The sequence below is a fragment of the Pelecanus crispus genome, chromosome 15 (assembly GCF_030463565.1).
Source record: "Pelecanus crispus isolate bPelCri1 chromosome 15, bPelCri1.pri, whole genome shotgun sequence".
Taxonomy (NCBI): domain Eukaryota; kingdom Metazoa; phylum Chordata; class Aves; order Pelecaniformes; family Pelecanidae; genus Pelecanus; species Pelecanus crispus.
Genome location: NC_134657.1, coordinates 3,906,682 through 3,927,048, shown reverse-complemented (window position 1 = coordinate 3,927,048; position 20,367 = coordinate 3,906,682). Strand labels below are relative to the sequence as shown.

General features: G+C 39.2%; 1 protein-coding gene across 1 annotated transcript; it reads left to right on the top strand.

Moving 5' to 3' along the window:
- The first annotated feature begins 12,891 nt into the window (after positions 1-12,891).
- On the top strand, positions 12,892-20,287 carry LOC104028003 (arylacetamide deacetylase-like 4). Its single transcript, XM_009478919.2, has 4 exons — positions 12,892-13,047; positions 17,395-17,611; positions 18,409-18,472; positions 19,510-20,287. The coding sequence occupies exons 1-4, from the start codon at positions 12,892-12,894 to the stop codon at positions 20,285-20,287; spliced, it is 1,215 nt and encodes a 404-aa protein (XP_009477194.2).
- Positions 20,288-20,367: the final 80 nt, after the last annotated feature.

Below are 20,367 nucleotides of genomic sequence, written 5' to 3'. Positions count from 1 at the left end.
ATGCACAGTTAGTTGTGGCAGCAGTCAGAAATAACCTAGTGTGCAAAGCTTTGAGGATGTTAAAAGATGCTCAGGGACGTCAAACGCACATTGCTGTCTTCACAGCTGAGCTGGAAAGAACTTCGTTTTTATGACTATAGATCATTAAGAATATGCCAAAATGAATCCAATCCCACAGGGTAGTCCAGGAGGTGAGGCTCTGGATGCACTATCCTGGGAAGCCATCTAGTGGTAAAAACTACAATTACCGAAAAGTGACAACCTCAGCCACGGCTCCTAAAGCACCGCTGCGATGGAAGCGTAGGGTCTAAGCGTCTACGCATAGGTAGCCAAGTTGTATTACACCACCAATAGAAGTGAGTTAGGAAGCTGAATCCCTCTGAAAAGAAATCCAATTTTACGCTTTGGAATCAAACATGTTTTTGAAAACAGGCATTGTTCAAAGAGGCCAAACGGTAACAGTGTTCAGGGGTTATTTGCAAAAAGAAGAGCAACCGAGTTTCTGGTGCCACACCCATTTAAAACCTGTATCGCACATAGTTTTTTTAACACAAATTAGGAACAATATCTAAATCCTTGAATTTCAGCTCTGTTAAAAGTTCCACAAAAGTTTTCAGAAAAAAAGAAAATAAAATTTAGAGGGAAACTTGCAGAGTTCTTACCTTTCAATGCTCACATGAAATAAGCCATATGACTAGAACTACATCACCATAAAGTGTCAGGAGAGAGGTTTTTGGAGAGAAGAAGATGAAGCAGCATTCTAACTGGAAACTGTAAGTCTGTACATATTGTCAGAAAATCAGGTGGTGTTCCCTGACTTAGCTGCATCTGAAATAACCAGAGCTCAGAGAATTTCCCTTGCCGCTTGGCAGCATTTAGCACCTCTGTGTGTTTTTACAGTAATACCTTTAGAAATGGAGCTAGGGGAGGCACCTGGCATTACAATTTTCCTCTCAGTCCAAAAACTCTGAAGGGGAGAGAGAAATTACACAGAGAGCCTAGTGTCTGGTTTAAACAGGAATGACTCAGTGTCTGGACTGGTAACAAATATAACAACTTTCTGTTACAGAAATAAGCAGCAGTGTTAAAAATGAAAGGATATGAAGTTCATCAAAGTCAATTTGAGTTGTTGATTCCTGAGTTCAGTCTCTTTATGCATAAATCACCACAGACACATTTAAAATAGAAAAGTCAGCAATATTACACAGCTAACTTGTTCAGATTAAAACCAAAATTAATTATGGATTTAAAACATTTGCAGGTCCTTTGAAGCCAGTGGGAATGGAATAATCTTGTGAATATTGATTTCATGTATCTGTCTCCAGCTTGAATAATAATCTAAAATGTATCAGAAGAGGGTTTTTTCATCTGTTATAATTTCAGTTTATTATGTGCGAAGTTGCTACCAAATCTGGAGTGGGAGTAAAAAGATAGTTCTAGATATTTAAAATTTTCCTAACCTGCTCTTCAAATTTCATGAAAGTATGAACTATTTTACTTCTTTACTACTTTAGATTTGCCTTGAAGCAGTGAAAACCAGTAGTTACTACATTGTACAAATGTACAAAAGCAAGAAGCAAAAGCGGACTTACAGTAAAACCAAAGTTACTGCATCTTGCCTATAATAAATATGGTGAAAAATATATGCAAGTTGTTTTAAAATTCACCTAATTCAACCAGAAAGTCAAATAGCTGTAAGTTCTACACGTACTATATATAACACTGAGAACAGCTGAGGTTTGTGCCTTTTAATTGCAGTTCCACTCTGAAAAGTGGCAAAAAAGTAGTATCCTGAGTAGTAACCTTCTACTCAGAAGTCCTTAACCAGCGCACTGGAGCATTCAATAAGCAGGCCTGTTAATTTTGTAAAATTGCATCAGTTGCTAATGCTAGCACTTAGTTGCAGAATTAATTTTGCATTTTGGATAGTTGCACAGTACTGAACTATTTGTATAAATTGCAAAAAACCCCAAAAACTTGGTTTAAGCCATTTTCATGGCACTTTAGACTATGTTTTATTCCAGTCTGCAACAAGAGCAAGAAGGCAGTCATGTAATACAACTCAGCAGTAACTCATTCAGTTTTGGCTTCCGCTTGTCTGTTTAAATTTCTGGGTTTGTACTTCTTACACAGAAGCGTAAAGGAAGATGGCTTTAATACAGTTTTACGAATCTATTCTGAAATAATAGGTTTAAATTTAGATCATCCCTGAATGACCCATTCCTGGGACCATAGCCCAAAAGATGCATTTATGCTTTCTGAATATTTAACCACAATAGTGCCTAACGGTAATAGTCCAGCTTAAAACTAAACCCGTTGTTCATGTTTAGGCTAGCTGATGTAAAGGTAGGTTAGGAAGGCCTATAGTAACTGAAACCTAGCTTCTGGATATTAGTTAATGCAGATTTACTCATACTCTCAATGACAGTCATAGAAACATCCTTTTTCATACTTGCCCTGTCTTGAAGAAATAAACAGCAGTGAAAAAGCAACTTTTACCTCCAAAACAAGTTGATACACTCTCTGTACATATCGCTTGCATTACAAAGGTCCATTTTTGCAGAACAATGTCACATGGATCTAAGAAGAGGCTCAGGCAGAGCGTCTGAATGCTTAGATCTTGCTGTCGCACCTACATCTATTGGCAGAGCTCTAAACTTGTTCACGGAGCCTTTGCAGTCAAGTTCCTAGCACACCTGGAATTCTGTTTGTGCAAATGAAGTTGCTAAACTGCAAGAACTTTTGAAAGGAAAAGGAGCTGGAAATTAAAAAGCATGCTCAAGGCAAGTCTGAAAGCCATTTGGGCTAACAATTCTGTGTTTTCACCCTAGAAAACCCCACCCAAATATATACAACAGTATATTGGTAAGCAGATGTGAAAAAACTGGGAACACAGAACAGCTCTGTTACACAATGGAAAGTCTGTGTTACCAGGGTGTCAAGTAATACCAGTTTTTTACATCAGTGCAGGGTTCCCGACCATGGACAATCTATCACGATCACAGATTAAAACTAAACCTCCTTTAAAAAACGGAAAACCTTTTGCCAAGCTGATCTGGTTTTTGTTACATGAAGTACTGCTGTCAGATTTGGATAAATCAAGAGTAAATCTTTGTGCTTCTTGATTTCATTCTTCCCTTGAGTTCACATTTTCCATTTGAAATGTGTCCCAGTGGTTCTATGATTTCACGCTGTCCTTCTATATGCTATTAAGTATTAAGAGTCTGATACTGTTGCCTTGTAAGTGGAGTTTTGCCATGGCCCAAGCTCAAAGGGACCAGGTTTCTGTTTAACTTCTAGCCTTGACAGAAAGCAGTCTGCGTCCAGCCCTGTGCGAAAAGCTACATTTGGATGTCTTACTGCTTTCCCAGGCTCTCACAACGTCAGTATCATGAATAAAGATGTAACAAACGTCTTACTGAGTAATTCTAAATTCTAGATGACATCCCTTTCTAGATTCAATACTTACAAAAATATCTGTCTTTATAAGCAGAAGTACAGGGTTTTCAAAGCGCATGTAGGTGCTACCTGGAATGCAGACAAAGGGATGCAACATCAAGAATGTGATATTTCTTTCAATTGCTTAAGTTATTTTAGTACATGTTAGATTTTGTAATTTGTACTAACTGCCCTTCAGACCTATTCCAAGAGCAGAACCATTACAGTTCCTGAACGTGGAGCCTAGAGTTCAGCACTGCCAGTCCTCCCTGGGTTCTGAAGTAGAGGTAGTGTCGTTCATCACACTAGTACACTTGCAAAAAATCACACATAGCTTTTCAGGCCCATAAAGCAGAATACAATTAAACCAGATAAAAAAATAACGTTCATTTGCAATTTCGGAATATACAAAATAACGGCATTTCCTGGACATGAGTCTTCTATGTATTAACTTTGACCATGCTAAATAAAGTTGTAATAGCCCGGTGTTTGTATGCTTCTAGCATCTGGCAGCTTTATATGTAGGAGGAGGGCGGAGGAATTTTGGTACGAAAATTACTTCTCTGTGGAGTCAATCTGGAGGATATAAATATTGACAGAATCATATCAAACAGTTCTCTAATCTATTATTCCCACCAAAGAAAAATGGAATCCTTTTATGTTCCGGCTTTAATAGCAGGAATTATAGTTGCTTTTGTATTACTGGTTTTAATTGCAACTTATCATAATTCCTTCAAGGCAGAGATCCCTCCTGATGTTGACCGGCCATCAAAGTTCCACTTATATCATTGCATATATAGTCTGATGGAAATTATGGTGAGTTTGTCATGCTCTGGGATATTGTGATTTTCAGGAAAGGAAAAACTTGAGTAGAACTATGAAGATATGCATCTAAATATCGCATATTAACTCTGTTAACAGAGTTTAAAACCATTGCCCCTTGTCTAATAGTAATAATCATCATACTAATTCCTTATTTTCCTTACAGATCAACAAGTTCCCTAAATGCATGAACTTTACAGCGTGTTCTGATGATCAAAAGTCTAGACTGTTTTTATCCTAGAGAAAATTTGGGTAGCTCACTAAATGGGCAAGGGGCCCACACTCAGTCATGGTAATATGTCATAAAAAAATAAGGGACGATATTGCTTCAAGTGTTCTAAGATACTAATTATGTTAACAACATTTGTTCTTCAGGAAGTCATGAAAGAATATGCTTGTGCATAGCCAGAAAGTCTGATTCAGTGGCTGCGTCTGTTGGGTAAGTGAGCTCCACCCAACGTTACTCCCAGCATTAGATAGTTCCGCTGCTTTCCCCCCTACTCCCTCCGCCCCCTGAACGATGCCCATTCTGTACGTGCAGTTCTTTGAATACAAGAAAAGAAACTGAGCTCTAGTGTTGTCTACCCCTATGTTCTTGATATGTGTGAGCAAGCATGTGCCATGAAACGACAATGAGGAATACCTGGTACAGTGTTACAAAGTTACAAAAGTAATATGTATGCCAGCTATTTTCAGAAGAACAAAGATTTGTTTGTTTTACATCGTTATCACCACAAAAATCATTGCCTTGGTTCAATAATAAGGAATTATAAACTGTTTTCCCAATTTTAGGTTTTAATATTTAGGGGGCTTTGGGGATGATTTTAAAGAGTAAATAATAAGTTTAAAATTTAATAGTTTTTTTAAAAACTGCATGGACCACTGCTTCCTTTTAAAGATGTTTTGCTTACAGGAAATAGCTGATGGTCTAAAGAAGCTTCAGGTTCCAACAAATCGTTCCATGAAAAAATTCATTACTAAAGAATTTTATTAAGTTGGCAGGAATTGGTTTTGAGAATGAATGGCATATTCCGTGTCTCATCTGGGTAAGTCATGATGTGTTTAAAGTGACTCTGAAATAAGATATTGATATCCTTTTATTCCCTGATTATTAGGATGTTTCCTTTATGAATCCATTGAATTAATCTCACAGAATAGTGACAAAACAGCAAAGCAGCAGCAGTGTGCCTCAGCAAACAGTGAAGGGTTAAGAGAGAACGCCTGCACTGTTACCTTTGTAGTATTTATCTTTTCCTTATTAAACTTAGTCTTCTCCAGAAAGCCCTAAGACCACGAACACAGAGAATGAAGAACCATGGCTGTTAAAAATGTAGTCTCAAACTAGTCTTATATGTCACTGCAATCAGATTACAACACCTTAACTTGAGTGGGGATCTGACTGTTATGCCTGCCTTGCTTTTCATCATATGAAAGTAAGTTGTTAGCTAAGAAATAAACAAAGAGACTGTTACTTTAACATCACTCCTCTGTAATTCACTTGTTCCAATTAATAAAATAAATGAAAGAACTGTCTACAGGAAGCTATTTTGTCACCGCAGTACATTTACTGGATGGTGTTTTATAATATAAATTATTATTGAATTACTCTATTTAAATGTAATAATAATATACAACACTGTACTGATATATAATAACACGATAATCGGTGATGTAAAAAGCTCAGGAGCCAGAACTCGGTTGGATCTTGTGGGTGAGCAGGATCGACTCACAGCTATACGTACATGCAAGGTCAGTCCAAATGAGAGCATCGCGGACTTCCCTGCTGGCTTGAACTCTGATTCCCAGGCAGGTGCACTCAGATCAGGAACAGAGTAAATGTGTGGCTTTGCAGAATGTGGGTCACTGGACTGCACTACTCAAGCCTTCATGCTCTTAAATTATGCTAGAATAAACCTCAATGATTAATGGGCTCTGTAGTTTAACAGAAATGGGAGGGGAAGCTTCTGGTTTGCTTCAGCATGCAAAACTTTAAACGAAGTAAGTAATACTGGCCTTGGTGAGTTTTTGCAAATATATAATCCATGGATGCATTTAAGATGACACATTCAAGCACTTTACAAATATATTTTGCACATTTCAGGTATCATTTCTCTCCAGAGCGTAAGTATCCAGCCCAAACTTTGGCCCGTCTCACTGCTACTGCACACTTTTTGAAGACTGCAGAAAACAACGGGGTGGATCCTCATCAGATTATTGTTTGTGGGGATAGTGCAGGGAGCACTTTTACTGCTAGCATTTGCCAAGAACATAAAAGTGACCTGGCACCACATGGAAGAAGGCTTCCACTGTGCACTGGGATTTTTTGGTTATGGTATTTTCTCTTTTCCATCATCAAGTAAAATTGTGAACCACACTGTAAACTTTATAAACAGCTATTAAAACGTTTTGTTGAATACAGTGAATTGGTATGCAGACAGAGTGTATTTCAATTAACTATTTACTAGCTAGTTGCACATTAGAATCTAGGCAAGAAATAATAAGTTAAGGTTAGCATGGTCTGCTGAATTCTGATTTTCAATTGCTATTACTTGGGAACTTGATGTATTTTTCATCTTTTCTTTTTTTTTTTAAACCCATTAATTGGTATGCTTGTTTTGACGTTCTCTTCTTACATTGTAAGAATTATTCTTCTTACGTTCTCTTCTTATGTCAAAGAATAAAAACTCACCATAGCAAAATACATTTTAAAGCATGCGATAGATGAGTAATCAGCAATGTGCATAGGCATATCCACATAATACACACAAAATCAGCACAACAGCACAGATAAAATGCCCCCCTGGCGCCTCTGGAGATTGATGATACTTTCAGTACTTCTGAGGTGAGTAGTAATCATCATCAGACTGTGTATAGGCAACCAGTAGCTTTGGACTTCGTTGCAAAATCTGAAGGAGGGAATTGGGTGTACTTACAAATCTGATTTTAAAGGGAAATGGCTGACACAGAAGGGAGGTACGGGAATGTGAGCTGTACGAGATGGCTACCTGTAGGTATCCGAGACTGGCAACACAGATGCAGTGAGGGAGAACCGCACAAACGTAACTGAATGTCCTCTAAACTATATTCTATAAAGTTGCTTTCTGGGAAGCATTTGGTTGTATTCAGGGAAGACAGACACATAGTGGTTTTTGCCTTTTTGTAATCAGATAAACAACCAACTTCTTTACTCAGAATTTGGGGAGAAAGTATGTAAACAGCATGGAAGCTGCCAAAATAATTTCTGTGGATATCCAAAACACAAAGGAAAAAAATAATCTCAGCTCAATTGTTACACTGCTTATTAGGACATATCCACCTTTGCTGAACACAGATGCCAGGGTAATTGCCATTGCATGTCAAAACAGCTGGCCACGCAATGCCTAGGAATTGTAAAATATTTCATCATTGTTATGCAACCACCTTGCACTTGTAATATCTATGCACACTCAAACGCGGAAAGAGGTTAATACTTATCTTCATTTTCTGCCAGCCAAACTGTGAGTAGGAAGAAAATGGTGGGTCAAATTCTTCACGTTGTCACCATATCGATTAAATATCATGGCAAGTTAGCAGTTAACAAATCTCCGGAGCAACAAGTTGTTTCTTGTGAATTCTTGTTCTCCAGTCCCTCTCAGCAAAATGAAATTATGTTTCTTCATGCTCTGTTGGCACAACAGATATTTTGTTCCATTTTTCCTAGTGCAGATATTAGCAATTTACTCTTCAAGAAAAGAAATTCTTCCAGGAGTAAATAATATGATAAAGTTCCAAATGTACCACTGTTTGAGGATGACAGGATATGCCTTGGGTACAGAACCCGATGTGAAATTGGGGATTCATTTTGGTTTCTGATGTCAAGATGAAGCTTGGCTTACCAGCTGACGTGTTGGTAGCTGAAGCTAGGCCAGCAGGCCGGTATCTGCTGTAAAAGCTGTGCAAAAAGCTGGATAATACTTGAACGGTTAATCCATATCTGTTCTGCCACAGCTGTACATGAACAAGCTGGCTTAAAGTTAGTTTAGGTATGACTTCATGAACTTCAGTCAAACCTGTGAGAGTCATCAGGCTTATCTTTATTAAAGATAATTTCTATTCATGTATTGCTCTTCTTTGCATCTTCTGTACCAGGCTTGTTCTTTTGATGATTCTTTGCAGGTACAGAGATGGTTGGAAGTGCCAGAACTAAGGATGTCCATACAATTCCACTTTGTATGTTTTAAGTTATGAGATGATGACATATGATCACATACTATTTCACACACATCTCATTCACTGCAGCATGTATTATACTCCTTGTCAGTTCAGCAATCCAATACTTGTTTTCTTTTCATTATTCAATCTCTGGACTCGTGCCTCATTTATGGGTCAATGTCCAAACTGACCTACTCCTGAGATTCTTCCATGGTCCTTTATCTACAGGTCTTAATTTACTGCAAATATTAATACATTTATCTTTATAATATGTCAGCAGAATTATTAGCTCTCTTGAACACATGCATTTTAATCTGTTGAGGGTTATAACCATGGCAGTGCAGATGGATAGCAGAGAACAGCCAGTGCTGAAACAATGTATTCCTTTTTAAGCAGTGACTCCCATATTTTCTAAAATTTAGACAGTCGCAAGATCTAATTGTCTCCGTGGCACTTCCTGTCCTCTAATTTATTTTAATTAATTACAGATCTGCTACGTGTCTGGCATTGCTAAGATAGAATGTTTGTTCATTTGAAGACAGTTTATAGTTTCCAAAGTGTGGAATCAGTTTTCAAAATTATCACTCATTTAAAGATTTTCCTTTTTTTCTAGGGAAAGATACAAAATGATTTTTACTAGCCTCTTCACACAGACACTTCCCGACAGCACGTCCACCTCACTGTCAGCACGTTCAACGAGCTACAGTCAGGTACTTAAAACACAACCAAGCACAAACTTGCAGTGCACCTACAGAATTATGCATACCAATGTCTTTCCGCAAGGAATTATGCGTATAGAGAAATAATCATAGATACTAGCGTGCACACACAAGTTATTGCACAAAATAAGCCATTAACAGATCTTGTCAGTGCTTTGCATACAAGCTTACCGCTAATGGCAGTCGGAGATTGCTGGGGAGGCCTTGACTCGGCTCCTTCGGTTCTCGAGTTGAGGCTGCTATCACCAGATGGCTCTCGCGCTCTGCAGAACTCAAAAGGAGCTCCCTGGGTCAAGCAGCCACCTCCTCTCGGGGACGCTTCCCACTGTCCGAGTACAGGCATCCTTCACACCTGGTGTCTCCCAGTCCGAGCAGGTGAGTACCTAGTCGCCACCTGATCAGCACCGTGATTCAGAGACGGGCAGGGGCTTCTTGGGACCCCCTGAAGACTACCTTACAACTGGCTCAGTTGCTCTCCCCTAGCGTGTGCAGCTACACAACAGAGAAAAAGCTTAAGGATGCCAGCCCAGTATTGACGAGTTCAGGCACTGACATTTAGCTCGTCACTGGGAATTAGTAAGAAAAGGGGTTCCTGGGGTAGGAGAAAATGGGATTTTGGTCTCAGGGACCAATTCCTCTGGTCTATCCTATGGAAGTAAGAGATAAGGTTAAAAAATCAGAAGCTGGAGAGAGCGTACATTTAAAAGATTATTTAGAGAATGGTTCTCTGTCCAAGCTTATAAATTGCTAAGTCTACGCTTACAAAACATTAGGTATTACTCTGTGTACCTGCAATGCCCAAAATAAAAACCAGTTCATTACTTCAGGAACCAAGTAGTTTGTTTCTTCTACAGCTGACAGCATATTGCAGCACATCCAGTCTTTGTGTGGAGCCTCTGGGGCTGGTGGGGGTGCTGTGATGTCTGGACCTAGTTAACGTGCCCAAAAGAGTCCAAGACCTACCAGCTGTTGGTAAACTGGCTACCGTAAGGACTGGCACCAAAAAGATGTAGGAAACAGATGAGCAATAGCTGGTAAGAACCTTGGTACAAATCATAGAATCATAGAATCGTCTAGGTTGGAAAAGACCTTTAAGATCATCCAGTCCAACCATTAACCTACACTACCAAGCCCACCTAAACCAATCAAGGGTAGACTAGACTAAACCATATCCCAAAGTGCCACATCTACCTGTTTTTTGAACACTTCCAGGGATGGGGACTCCACCACCTCTCTGGGCAGCCTGTTCCAATGCTTGACCACCCTTTCTGTAAAGAAATTTTTCCTAATTTCCAGCCTAAACCTCCCCTGGCGCAGCTTGAGCCCATTTCCTCTCGTCCTATCGCTAGCTACTTGGGAGAAGAGACCAACACCCACCTCACTACTACCTCCTTTCAGGTAGTTGTAGAGAGCGATAAGGTCTCCCCTCAGCCTCCTCTTCTCCAGGCTAAACAACCCCAGTTCCCTCAGCCACTCCTCATAAGACTTGTTCTCCAGACCCTTCACCAGCCTTGTTGCCCGTCTCTGAACACGCTCCAGCACCTCAATGTCTTTCTTGTACTGAGGGGCCCAAAACTGGACACACTATTCGAGGTGCGGCCTCACCAGCGCCAAGTACAGGGGGACAATCACCTCCCTGCTCCTGCTGGCCACAGCATTCCTGATACAAGCCAGGATGCTGTTGGCCTTCTTGGCCACCTGGGCACACTGCTGGCTCATGTTCAGCCACTGTCGACCAACACCCCCAGATCCTTTTTGGCCAGGCAGCTTTCCAGCCACTCCTCCCCAAGCCTGTAGCGTTGCATGGGGTTGTTGTGACCGAAGTGCAGGACCCGGCACTTGGCCTTGTTGAACCTCATACAGTTGGCCCATCGATCCAGCCTGTCCAGAGGGGATCTGTCCAAGTGTCAGAAGACTTCTTAGAACCCGAGAGGGGCCAAATCTCATAAGCATACTGAGACCATACTTAATTCATTGGGACAGCACAGTTTAGCACAAAGCTGATTAATTACTTTCACTATGAAACGCTAAAGAAGGGAGCTACAACCATGTTTTGTGTAGCAGTATTTCCTAATTATCTTGTCCAAGTTATAAGAAAGCTGAACCCTATACACACCTCGGTCCTGACAGGCTTGAATTCACCACTTCCATTTCCCAAGAAAGCGTCCCAATCACCAGGCGACGTGTCTTTCATGGACATCCCTTACTGAGCTGGGAGACTGTATCAAATGCCACATGGAAGAATAAACAAAAAGGAACCTGATTTTATACTTAGCATGTAAACAACCTTCCGGCAAGGGGGAGAGAGGGAATTGGGACACTGGGAAATGAAAATCCGCAAAGCGTTGTTGGATAAAATGAAGGAACAGTTTGGGCAGAGGAAGCAGAGCACGGAATCAGCTTCTTCTCAGAGAGCATATCACCGGACTCGAAAATGAAGTTCCTTCCTGCTTATGCTAAACAATTAAGAAACAGTTTCTAAAGCCAGGAATCAAGTCTGAGGTCTTCTTTCCTATGTAGGTCATGGATTATGCATTCTAAAGCTCTGGAGTTCTCTGCATTTAGTTTCATTTTAACATACGTGTCAAGGTCAGCTCATCCCCTGTACTCTTTTTATTCTTTTATTTAAGGAAAAATTTTACACACTCTACCCATACTGCTATTGTTCAGAGTGAGAATCTGTTGCCTTCACAGTTTGAGCAGACTGGTAAAAAGACATCATATGAGCTGAAAAAGCTTCGCTTTCCAGATTTTTTTTGTTTCAGGTTATATCTTACCACTAATGATTTGTGTACTGAAAAATACGTTAGTTCCAGAGGAAGGTGCAGATCCTAAAGCTCACCGCAGAGTATACAGAAATGAGCGGGCTGCTGATGTCTCGTCATGGCTACTAGCACTGAAACCATCAAGTCCAAGTCTAGTTTTCATCAGCTGGCATCATATTTCTACCTGGAATGACACCCGTAACACATTCATGAGAAGACAGAGACTGCAGTACTGTAAGGCTCAACAAGAGGCCATTAAAAAACCAAACGCAAACCAAACCAACCCAACAGTTGGTACAGGCTTTCGCCCGCTGGAGAAAAGCTATTGAGGAGGATCAAGCAAGATGCAAAGCACTGACATGTCAGGCTGCAGCTGCTTCTGGTTCCATTAGACTCAAAGATGCAATGGCATAGCAGTGTACAAAACCAGTCATCAAATGTGATGAAATGTGTTTGCCACACTGAAACCTTGATTCACCAGAAGTCTGAAGAAGTACCGTGTGGAGGCACAATAAATCAAGAAACTGAGCAGCTCCGAAGACGATTACTAAGAAATCCCGTTCCACAGGAACTCCCAGGAACTCTGAAATAATACAGACTTGACTTTATTCAAGAAATAGGGAGAGATATAGAAAGTTTTTGTCTTCTCATAACACTGACACTACAAATGATACATCAAGCACTGGTTTTATGGTGATGGGCACAGACTCAAAAAAATGTTAGCTGCAAATAGAAAAACTGCTCATATAAGCCTCTCCCATTACTGTTACTGTCTGTTTAATTGTATAGTTTAATTGCCATGTTTTCGTCTTCCTACGGACATTTATAAAGCTGAATGATGGGATATGAAGGGAATTTGCTAATCCTGTGCCTTTACCTTCAGAAATACTTCAAAATGCGGACAGGGAAGGAAGCAACAGCTGGTTCTTCCATTTGGCTCCTAACACTACAGTGAGATGGAACTCCTTCTAGTGATTTTTCTCACTGTTTTGACTGTCTTTGTGGCAGTGGCATTCTCTTATGAACGCCCCAAAGCAGAAATCCCTCACGGATTTAGTCAGCGCCAAAAGCTTTACGCTTTTAATTACGTCCTGAACTTCACGTTTAGTCTGGTAAGTAAAACTTGATTAAAGCTGGAGTTTTTAATTTAATTTCTGATAGAAGGGTAATGGATTGATGAGGTTTTTTAGAATTGATGTATAAATATATTGCAAATCTGCAACTGGATTAATTTGGAGATGTGAGCACCACTGCAGATACCTTCAGCTCAGCTGGCTATAAAAGACTCTACTGCTTGCTATACAGCACCAAAGGTAACAATATGGAAAAAATAAACTTCTGCAGGCTGTGTAACACCCAGGTTTTTTTCTGGGTTTTGGCTTTTTAATCCTGTTGCCTCAATGCAGTGCTGGAAGGCTCAGAAGCTTACTGCACTGTGGAACTGCTGCTCTGTATAAACGGTGCTTATTTAGAGAATGAGCAACTAATGATGTCTGTGATGTCAGTTCTCTTCTACAACTGTATCACTACTTCTGAGCCATCAGCTGCCACATTCATCATCTTGTGCCTTTCAATATGCCTATATGACTTTCTTTTTTGAGATAGTACACATAACACTAAAGCTGTCTTTCTGTGTCATTGTTTTTGGCACATTTTGAGCCTCCCTTGTTTTTCATCCTTGTTTCTCTTCAAAACTAAAACGTGACTTCCACTTGTCTTCCTCTTTTATCGATTATCCTTTCCTGAACTAATTGTTGCCTCTGTCATTTTAAAAACACTTCTTCTGTGATACCTAAATCAAGCGTCTTTTCTTTTAGTTGTTTAAATTGTGAAAAACCCCTTCAGTTTCTTTGGCTTGTGCATTACATTTCACTTCAGTTCCATGTACTAACGTTGTTATTTCTTCCTCCCTTTCCCTGCTACATTGCTTATTAAGTTCTGTTTGAAGTCAGCCAGTAAGCTCCTAAGAACCTGACTTATCATGCCTCTTGAGATGTGCCCCACCCAGGCCTGAACACTGTTACGACAGTAAAGCGATGTAATAAAATAGGATAGAATAATAAATAAAATAGTAATAGAAGTCAAATTAAATTTTCTTACATCTACTATACAATGTGTGGACTTCCACATTTTCAAATCACTGTATGAATACTCTTTATCCATCAGACAAAGTTCTCTCTTTGTGTAATTCATATGTAAAAAGCTAAACTGCAGAATTTAGAAACTTACTGGTGATTAATATAGTTTTTAACTTCTGATCTTATCACTTTGTATCCTTTCTGCTGGCCAGCAAGAGGCCAAGCAAAAGCACTGTACCATATCACTTCAAAGGAGCAGAAAGATAAGAATATTAATGTATGGTTATACAAAAGTTTAAATGCAACTAAAGTCCGAGTCACATAGCAACTCTTGGTATTGCTGTTAGGCCAATTACTTATGCCAAAGTATTCAAATCCTTTCAAGGGATGACAACCCATGATGTCAAAACTGCAAGGAAAATTGAAGTTTACTAGCATATCCAGTCTTCAGCTGGGACAAAAGATGCATGTGAAGTCACTGGAGACAAACCAGTTTGAAGTAGTTGTGCCCTATCTAATAGATTTTATGAAGAAATACCTGCATTCACCTATGATGATACACCTAAACAGAACCAGTTACATCTTAAAGTTAATAAAACTTCTTCACTGAAAAATCTATTAACTCATCTTTTATTTTTTCATCTCATATTCAGTCTGTAAGAAGACAAATTGCCCTATCAGTAAAGCTAAACAATAGCCAGGGGACTTATGACTGATCCCACCTGGGAAATAGAGGGGCTGATTAAATCATGCTACTTACTGTGTTAATAGTTTGTAAGCGTCTTGTACCCAATTTATTCTAGCAATGATTTAGGTAGAAGGGCCAGCACAAAGTGCAATTCACATGAGTTCTGGGGTGTACACACTAGGCCTCTGTACCTGCGTAAAGAGAACAAAGGACCCTACCACCACAGACAGCACAGCTCTGCCACATCCGTCCCGCAGACGTTACCATCCGCACGCTGCCGCAGGCCCTAGGCCTTTGCCTGAACATGTATCTGGACCCTCGCTTCTAACTCAGCTCTTACACAGCTTTTCTCCTTGTGCATGGGAATCTCCATGCCAGTTCCTGCCAGTGGGATCGGTTTTTCAGTACTTCACTGTGAATGCCAGACGCCGTTGCACTCGGTGTGACCGCAGAAGCTGAGCTAGACAACGCTTCAAAGGAGGTCGCAGTTCTCTAGTCCCACGCTTCAACTGGCTTACGCTACTACTTGCAAGGCTTTCTTAATTTTCAAGCTGTCGTGTCAGCTATAGCGTTAGAAGATCCTTAATGAATATATAACCAAACTGTCCAATTACTGGTTTAAAAATTATACTACTAAGCAGTTGCACTTATTTACAAATGTCAAAATGTAGGTCATGTTTGACTGACTTGATTAATCACCTGCAAAAGAGCAAGCTTTATGAACATGAAGATCTGAAAGTGGGATTTCTGGTAATAAAGACATCAGCGATACGTGGTCTAGCTGTATTCTATGTACACACAGCCCAGTCTTGCAGCTGTCATGCAAGTGATCACTTTTTTCCCCAAAAACTGTAGGCCAAAACCCAATACCTCACTCTGAGGGAACATATATACTAAAAAAATGGACTTGAATCAGAAAACAAAGCAAAAATGCAAATTCTGCTGGTTCTTGTAGAACTTCTATTCACAGGAACTGTACAATTTAAAACACTACAATTTGAAACACCACCACAAGATTAAAATTTCATTTGCATATTAACAGAAATAACATGAAGATTACACACGATGACACTAATTATGGCTGTCTGCCAGAACTGTACGTTGTTGCAGGTAATCCATAGAAGATACTCACAGCTAACAGCAAAGTGACTAAGAGCAATATAAATAAATACCAATCTCTGTGAAAGTCGACCTGTGAAACTACTGCAGGTTTAACAAAAATGAGAAGTCAGACTGCCAACACTAAACACAGCGACTGATAAGGACTCCTCTTTTTTTTTTTAGTATTTCCAAGACAAAGATGACCTCTATATTATATGCAACCAATATAGCTAATTACAGATTTAACATTTACTGTTACAAAAGTATTAGTGTGAGGAAAGAAAAAGCGGAGGGAATTGCAGGGTTAAAGAAACAAAATTCTTTTCCCATGGACATCATACAGGAGTTCTGTAGAAGGAATCAGTATGAGACTAAAACTTGGCCACAAAATGATCCTTCTTGCACACGGGATCAGCTCCTCACATGGGCTAAAATAGGATACCTACATCAAATGTAACAGGACCGCATTATTGAGCTACATGAGGTCTGTGAAACGTGAGGTGAAAGCCACAAGACTTATTGTGGGTTTTTAAGATACATGCAGCATATACCTTTGTATAAGCAATTCTTTTTGAAATACACATCCATGAATAATGGCAACACAACAAATTAAATCAATCATTAGAGAAGTGTACTGCTGAAGAAGAAAAGTACACAATTTAATCCAATACAGTGGAAATATAGTGATATTGCCTCATATTTTTCGTCTTTAGACTAGAGCAGACCACTGAAACAGCTTAAAGCCATCCAGATGCAATGAAGCAGACTACCTCAGAGTGACATAAGAATCTTCAGCCTGAGTGTTTAAGAACGAACCACTGAGCTTTGAGAAGGTCAAGCTAAAGGTTCAAAGCTATTCTTGTTCAGGAGGCCAGCTGTGGTAGATGCTACAGAATTTTTTTTTTTTTCTGCAAGTTAAAAAGTAGCATGAGTTTGGAAACTAAAGTATGAGCCACATTTCTTCATCCAAAGCTGAAGTCTAAAATGCTGTAACTACTCTCTCCTCATTTTGTTCAGGCACATGGCTACTTATTTGTATTTGACACCTTCTTTTATCTACTATTAATAGTTCGATTTTTTTCCTAGTGATAAAAATTAAGCCAGGATTTCACCAGTGAAGAATGAAGTAATTTGAAAACCACCACACTCTCATCTAACATTTCTAATATAATCTAGAAATTACCACCAAAGCTAACCCTATGTTCTGCTAGATAGTACTGGTTACATTTTTGCCAGAGATGTAAAATGGTATTACTACGCCAAGTTACTACGCTTCTGTGAAAACAGCTCTCAGGCCGGCTTTCCCACAGGCTCAAAGGCCTCGCTTTTGGAGAAGCATGGACACAAGGCAGCTCCAGAAGATAAGTTCATCCATTCCTGTCAAATCTACTGCTCTTTGAATCTCAAATTTTGGTAGGTATTTCATTACAATGAAGATGTATCCAGATCAGCATCATAACTGGCCACTTCATTGTAAGAACCATCAGGAGACAAAGTTTAAACTGACCATAGAATTTTAAATTTTTCATGATCAATCTGCAGGTAGGATGGAAATTTGCACTAATTTGTGGTTTCTTTCCCTTTATTAACAGGCAAAAATTTTGGAAAAAGTAGGTATCACCTCAGAGGCCTATTTCCTCAGGACTGTAATGGATGTAATACCACTATTAAAAGATAAACATTTTTTTATCAAGGACTTAAGGTTTGAAAAGGTTAAAGTAAGAATTTACCAGCCAAAAATATCAACCACTGGCCAAAGAAGAGGAATCCTTTATTTTCATGGAGGAGCTGGACAGTTTGGAAGCATTCGTAAGTAATAGATATAATATGAGCTGTAACTACAGATACTATGTAGTTTCTGATTGGACATGGTATTTCTTAAACGACAAGAAGGGTTAGTAGGTTAAGCATTATAAATAACAAAATTAATTTCAGGACAGCAGAATAATTTTATTCACATCCAGCAGGCATCATGTTAAATTGCCTTTATACAGGTCGTGTATCTAGAACTTTTATTCTCTGATCATTTATAATACCCATTTTCTTCCTTCTTCTCCCTCACGCTTACAAGAAAAGTTGAAAATCTCATTAGAATTTTATTTCTTATTTTAAAGAACCCAATTAGTGTTCACATGTGTGTGCAAGCTTGTGTGTATGTGTGTATACTGTTGTGTGTCTTTTTAGTGGCAAAACAAGGAAAAAATACATTTTGGCATTTGAAATGGAAAGGCATAAGGGATTACATGGTGGCTCATGCACAAGAAAAAATCTTCTGCTAGATTTAGCGGGGGGGGCGGGGTTGTGTTTGGGTTTTTTTAAATAACTTCTCATCTTCAACACCACTTTAGAATTGGCAGCAGTGGTGCTTTCTGTTAACTAACTTTTCAAAGAGGAGACTGAAACAATGCACTGGTGTAAATTCCAGGTTTCTTAATGGCAAGAAGAATCCCACAGATGTAAAGAAATTGCAGGCAGTGTCCAGATTAGACCATGCCACAATAAGAGAATTACATTAATCACAGGATAGAGATAAGAATTTCAGAATATTTTCATTCAACTTATTTTTAAAGCAAGCTACAATTCCACTGAAATATTTTGTTTTACAGGGTCTTATGAAAGAACATGCTGCTATTTCGGTAGAAAAAGCGATTCAGTGGTTGTGTCTGTTGGGTAAGTGGCGTCAATCCGGACACACGATATGACAGCCCTTTGTGCCTCCTTCCAGGTTTGTAAGTCTTCAACGCATAGTCACCGCAAGCCAAGTTCCTTGTAAAGTGCGTACAGTACTTACACTTAATGATCGCATGCATTTCACCAGCACTAATTACTCTTAGGAATAATTAGTCAACTAATCCCCATTTGCTTATTTACAAAAAAAAAACCCATTACAATAATTCTATAATTTGTAGCCACCACTAAGAGGTGAGGATGTTTTTGTTTCCTAAAGCCATATTCAAACCACCTTAAGTTGAAAGACAATGCTGTGTTTCAAGTGTAATTTTTTCTGTTAAAAGCACAGTTGCCCAGGCTACTAAATACTTATTTTAGTAGTAGTTCTGAAAAACTGGGGGGGTGGGGTGGGTTATCCACATTTAACTTGCAATCGACCTGAGATGAACATTTAAAATATTTTTCTGATAAGCTGTAATGCATTTTTAAAAAAACCCAATTTTTAAAAGTTCAGGAAAAGAGTTGATGTCTTGGAAATTGATTAGAATTGCACTAAGTACTATTTACATCCGAAACTACTTGAAGAACCATTAAGTCTTATTGATTCTGTTTATAAAGAATTCGCCTTATAGGAAACCACTGAAAACCTTTCATATTTTCATTATCTCATATTTTCTAAGCTCATATTCTCTAACAATTTGTTGGGAAATGATCGCTTCAATTTCTAACTAGAATTGCTGATAACTGATTCGTACATACCTGTCTTGCCACCTAATTCTACAAAAACTCAGCATGTGCCTTCAGTCACCTAAAAGATACGTAAAGAAGTATTTTGCAAAGATAGTGTACTGACTCCCCCAAATATTAACAATAGTTGCAAATAATACATCAAAAGCAATAATGATGATCAATTCTACTGCTGTAATTATAATGTCAGAATATTTTCCTATCTTGAGAATGAAATATATGAATGAAAAGATGACAACGAGATCATTCGTTAGATATGACTATGTCAAAACACTTCCACTCCTGTTTAGGTATCGCTTAGCTCCTGAGCATCCATATCCAGCCCAGTTTGAGGATTGTCTTACAGCCACCATACACTTTATGAGGACCGCACAAGATTATGGAGTAGACCCTTCTCGCATTATCGTCTGCGGAGACAGTAGTGGAGGTGCACTCACTGCTGCTGTTGCCCAAGCACTGGTGAACAGAAGAGATCTGCCAAAGCTGAGAGCCCAAGTCCTAATATATCCTTTTCTCCAGGCTGTGGACTTTAATTTGCCTTCTTATCAGCAGAATGAGCAAATGCTCTTTTTGCCAAAGGAACGAGCCCTTGCTCTTGGTTTGAAGTATCTTAATAAAGACTTGTCAGTCATCAAAGTAGTAGATAAAGTTTCTCATATTCCAGAAGATTTGCAACTGAAGTATCAGAAATGGGTGAGTCCTGACCACATCCCTCCCGAGTTTAAAACAAGAGGCTACAAACCAAGTACAACACGTACATTCTCGAAAGAACTCTATACACTGTTCAAGCCTGTGTTGGACCCTGTTTTTTCACCACTGCTAGCTGAAGACAGCGTTATTGCTCAGCTTCCTGAGGCTTTCATTTTGACATGTGAATTTGATGTTCTTAGAGATGATGGACTGCTGTACAAGAAACGATTAGAGGATAATGGTATAAAGGTGACCTGGTGCCATCTGCAAGAGGGATTCCATGGAACAATATTCTTAACTGTTTGGAGTGTGATGACAGAATTCCTATCTGGACATAAAGGCCTGGAAATGATAGCAAATTTTCTAAGATTGACATAGAATTCCATTTCTTGCTTTCCTTTCCTGATTCCTATCCCTTATTGCTTGCAAAGATTTTTAAAAAACATCCTCAATTTTCC

Bases quoted from the DNA above. Each gene is read 5' to 3' on its own strand.
- LOC104028003 (XM_009478919.2), top strand. From the start codon at position 12,892: ATGGAACTCCTTCTAGTGATTTTTCTCACTGTTTTGACTGTCTTTGTG. The intron at 17,612-18,408 runs GTAAGTAATAGA...TTTGTTTTACAG, and splicing joins TGGACAGTTTGGAAGCATTC to GGTCTTATGAAAGAACATGC. The intron at 18,473-19,509 runs GTAAGTGGCGTC...ACTCCTGTTTAG, and splicing joins TCAGTGGTTGTGTCTGTTGG to GTATCGCTTAGCTCCTGAGC.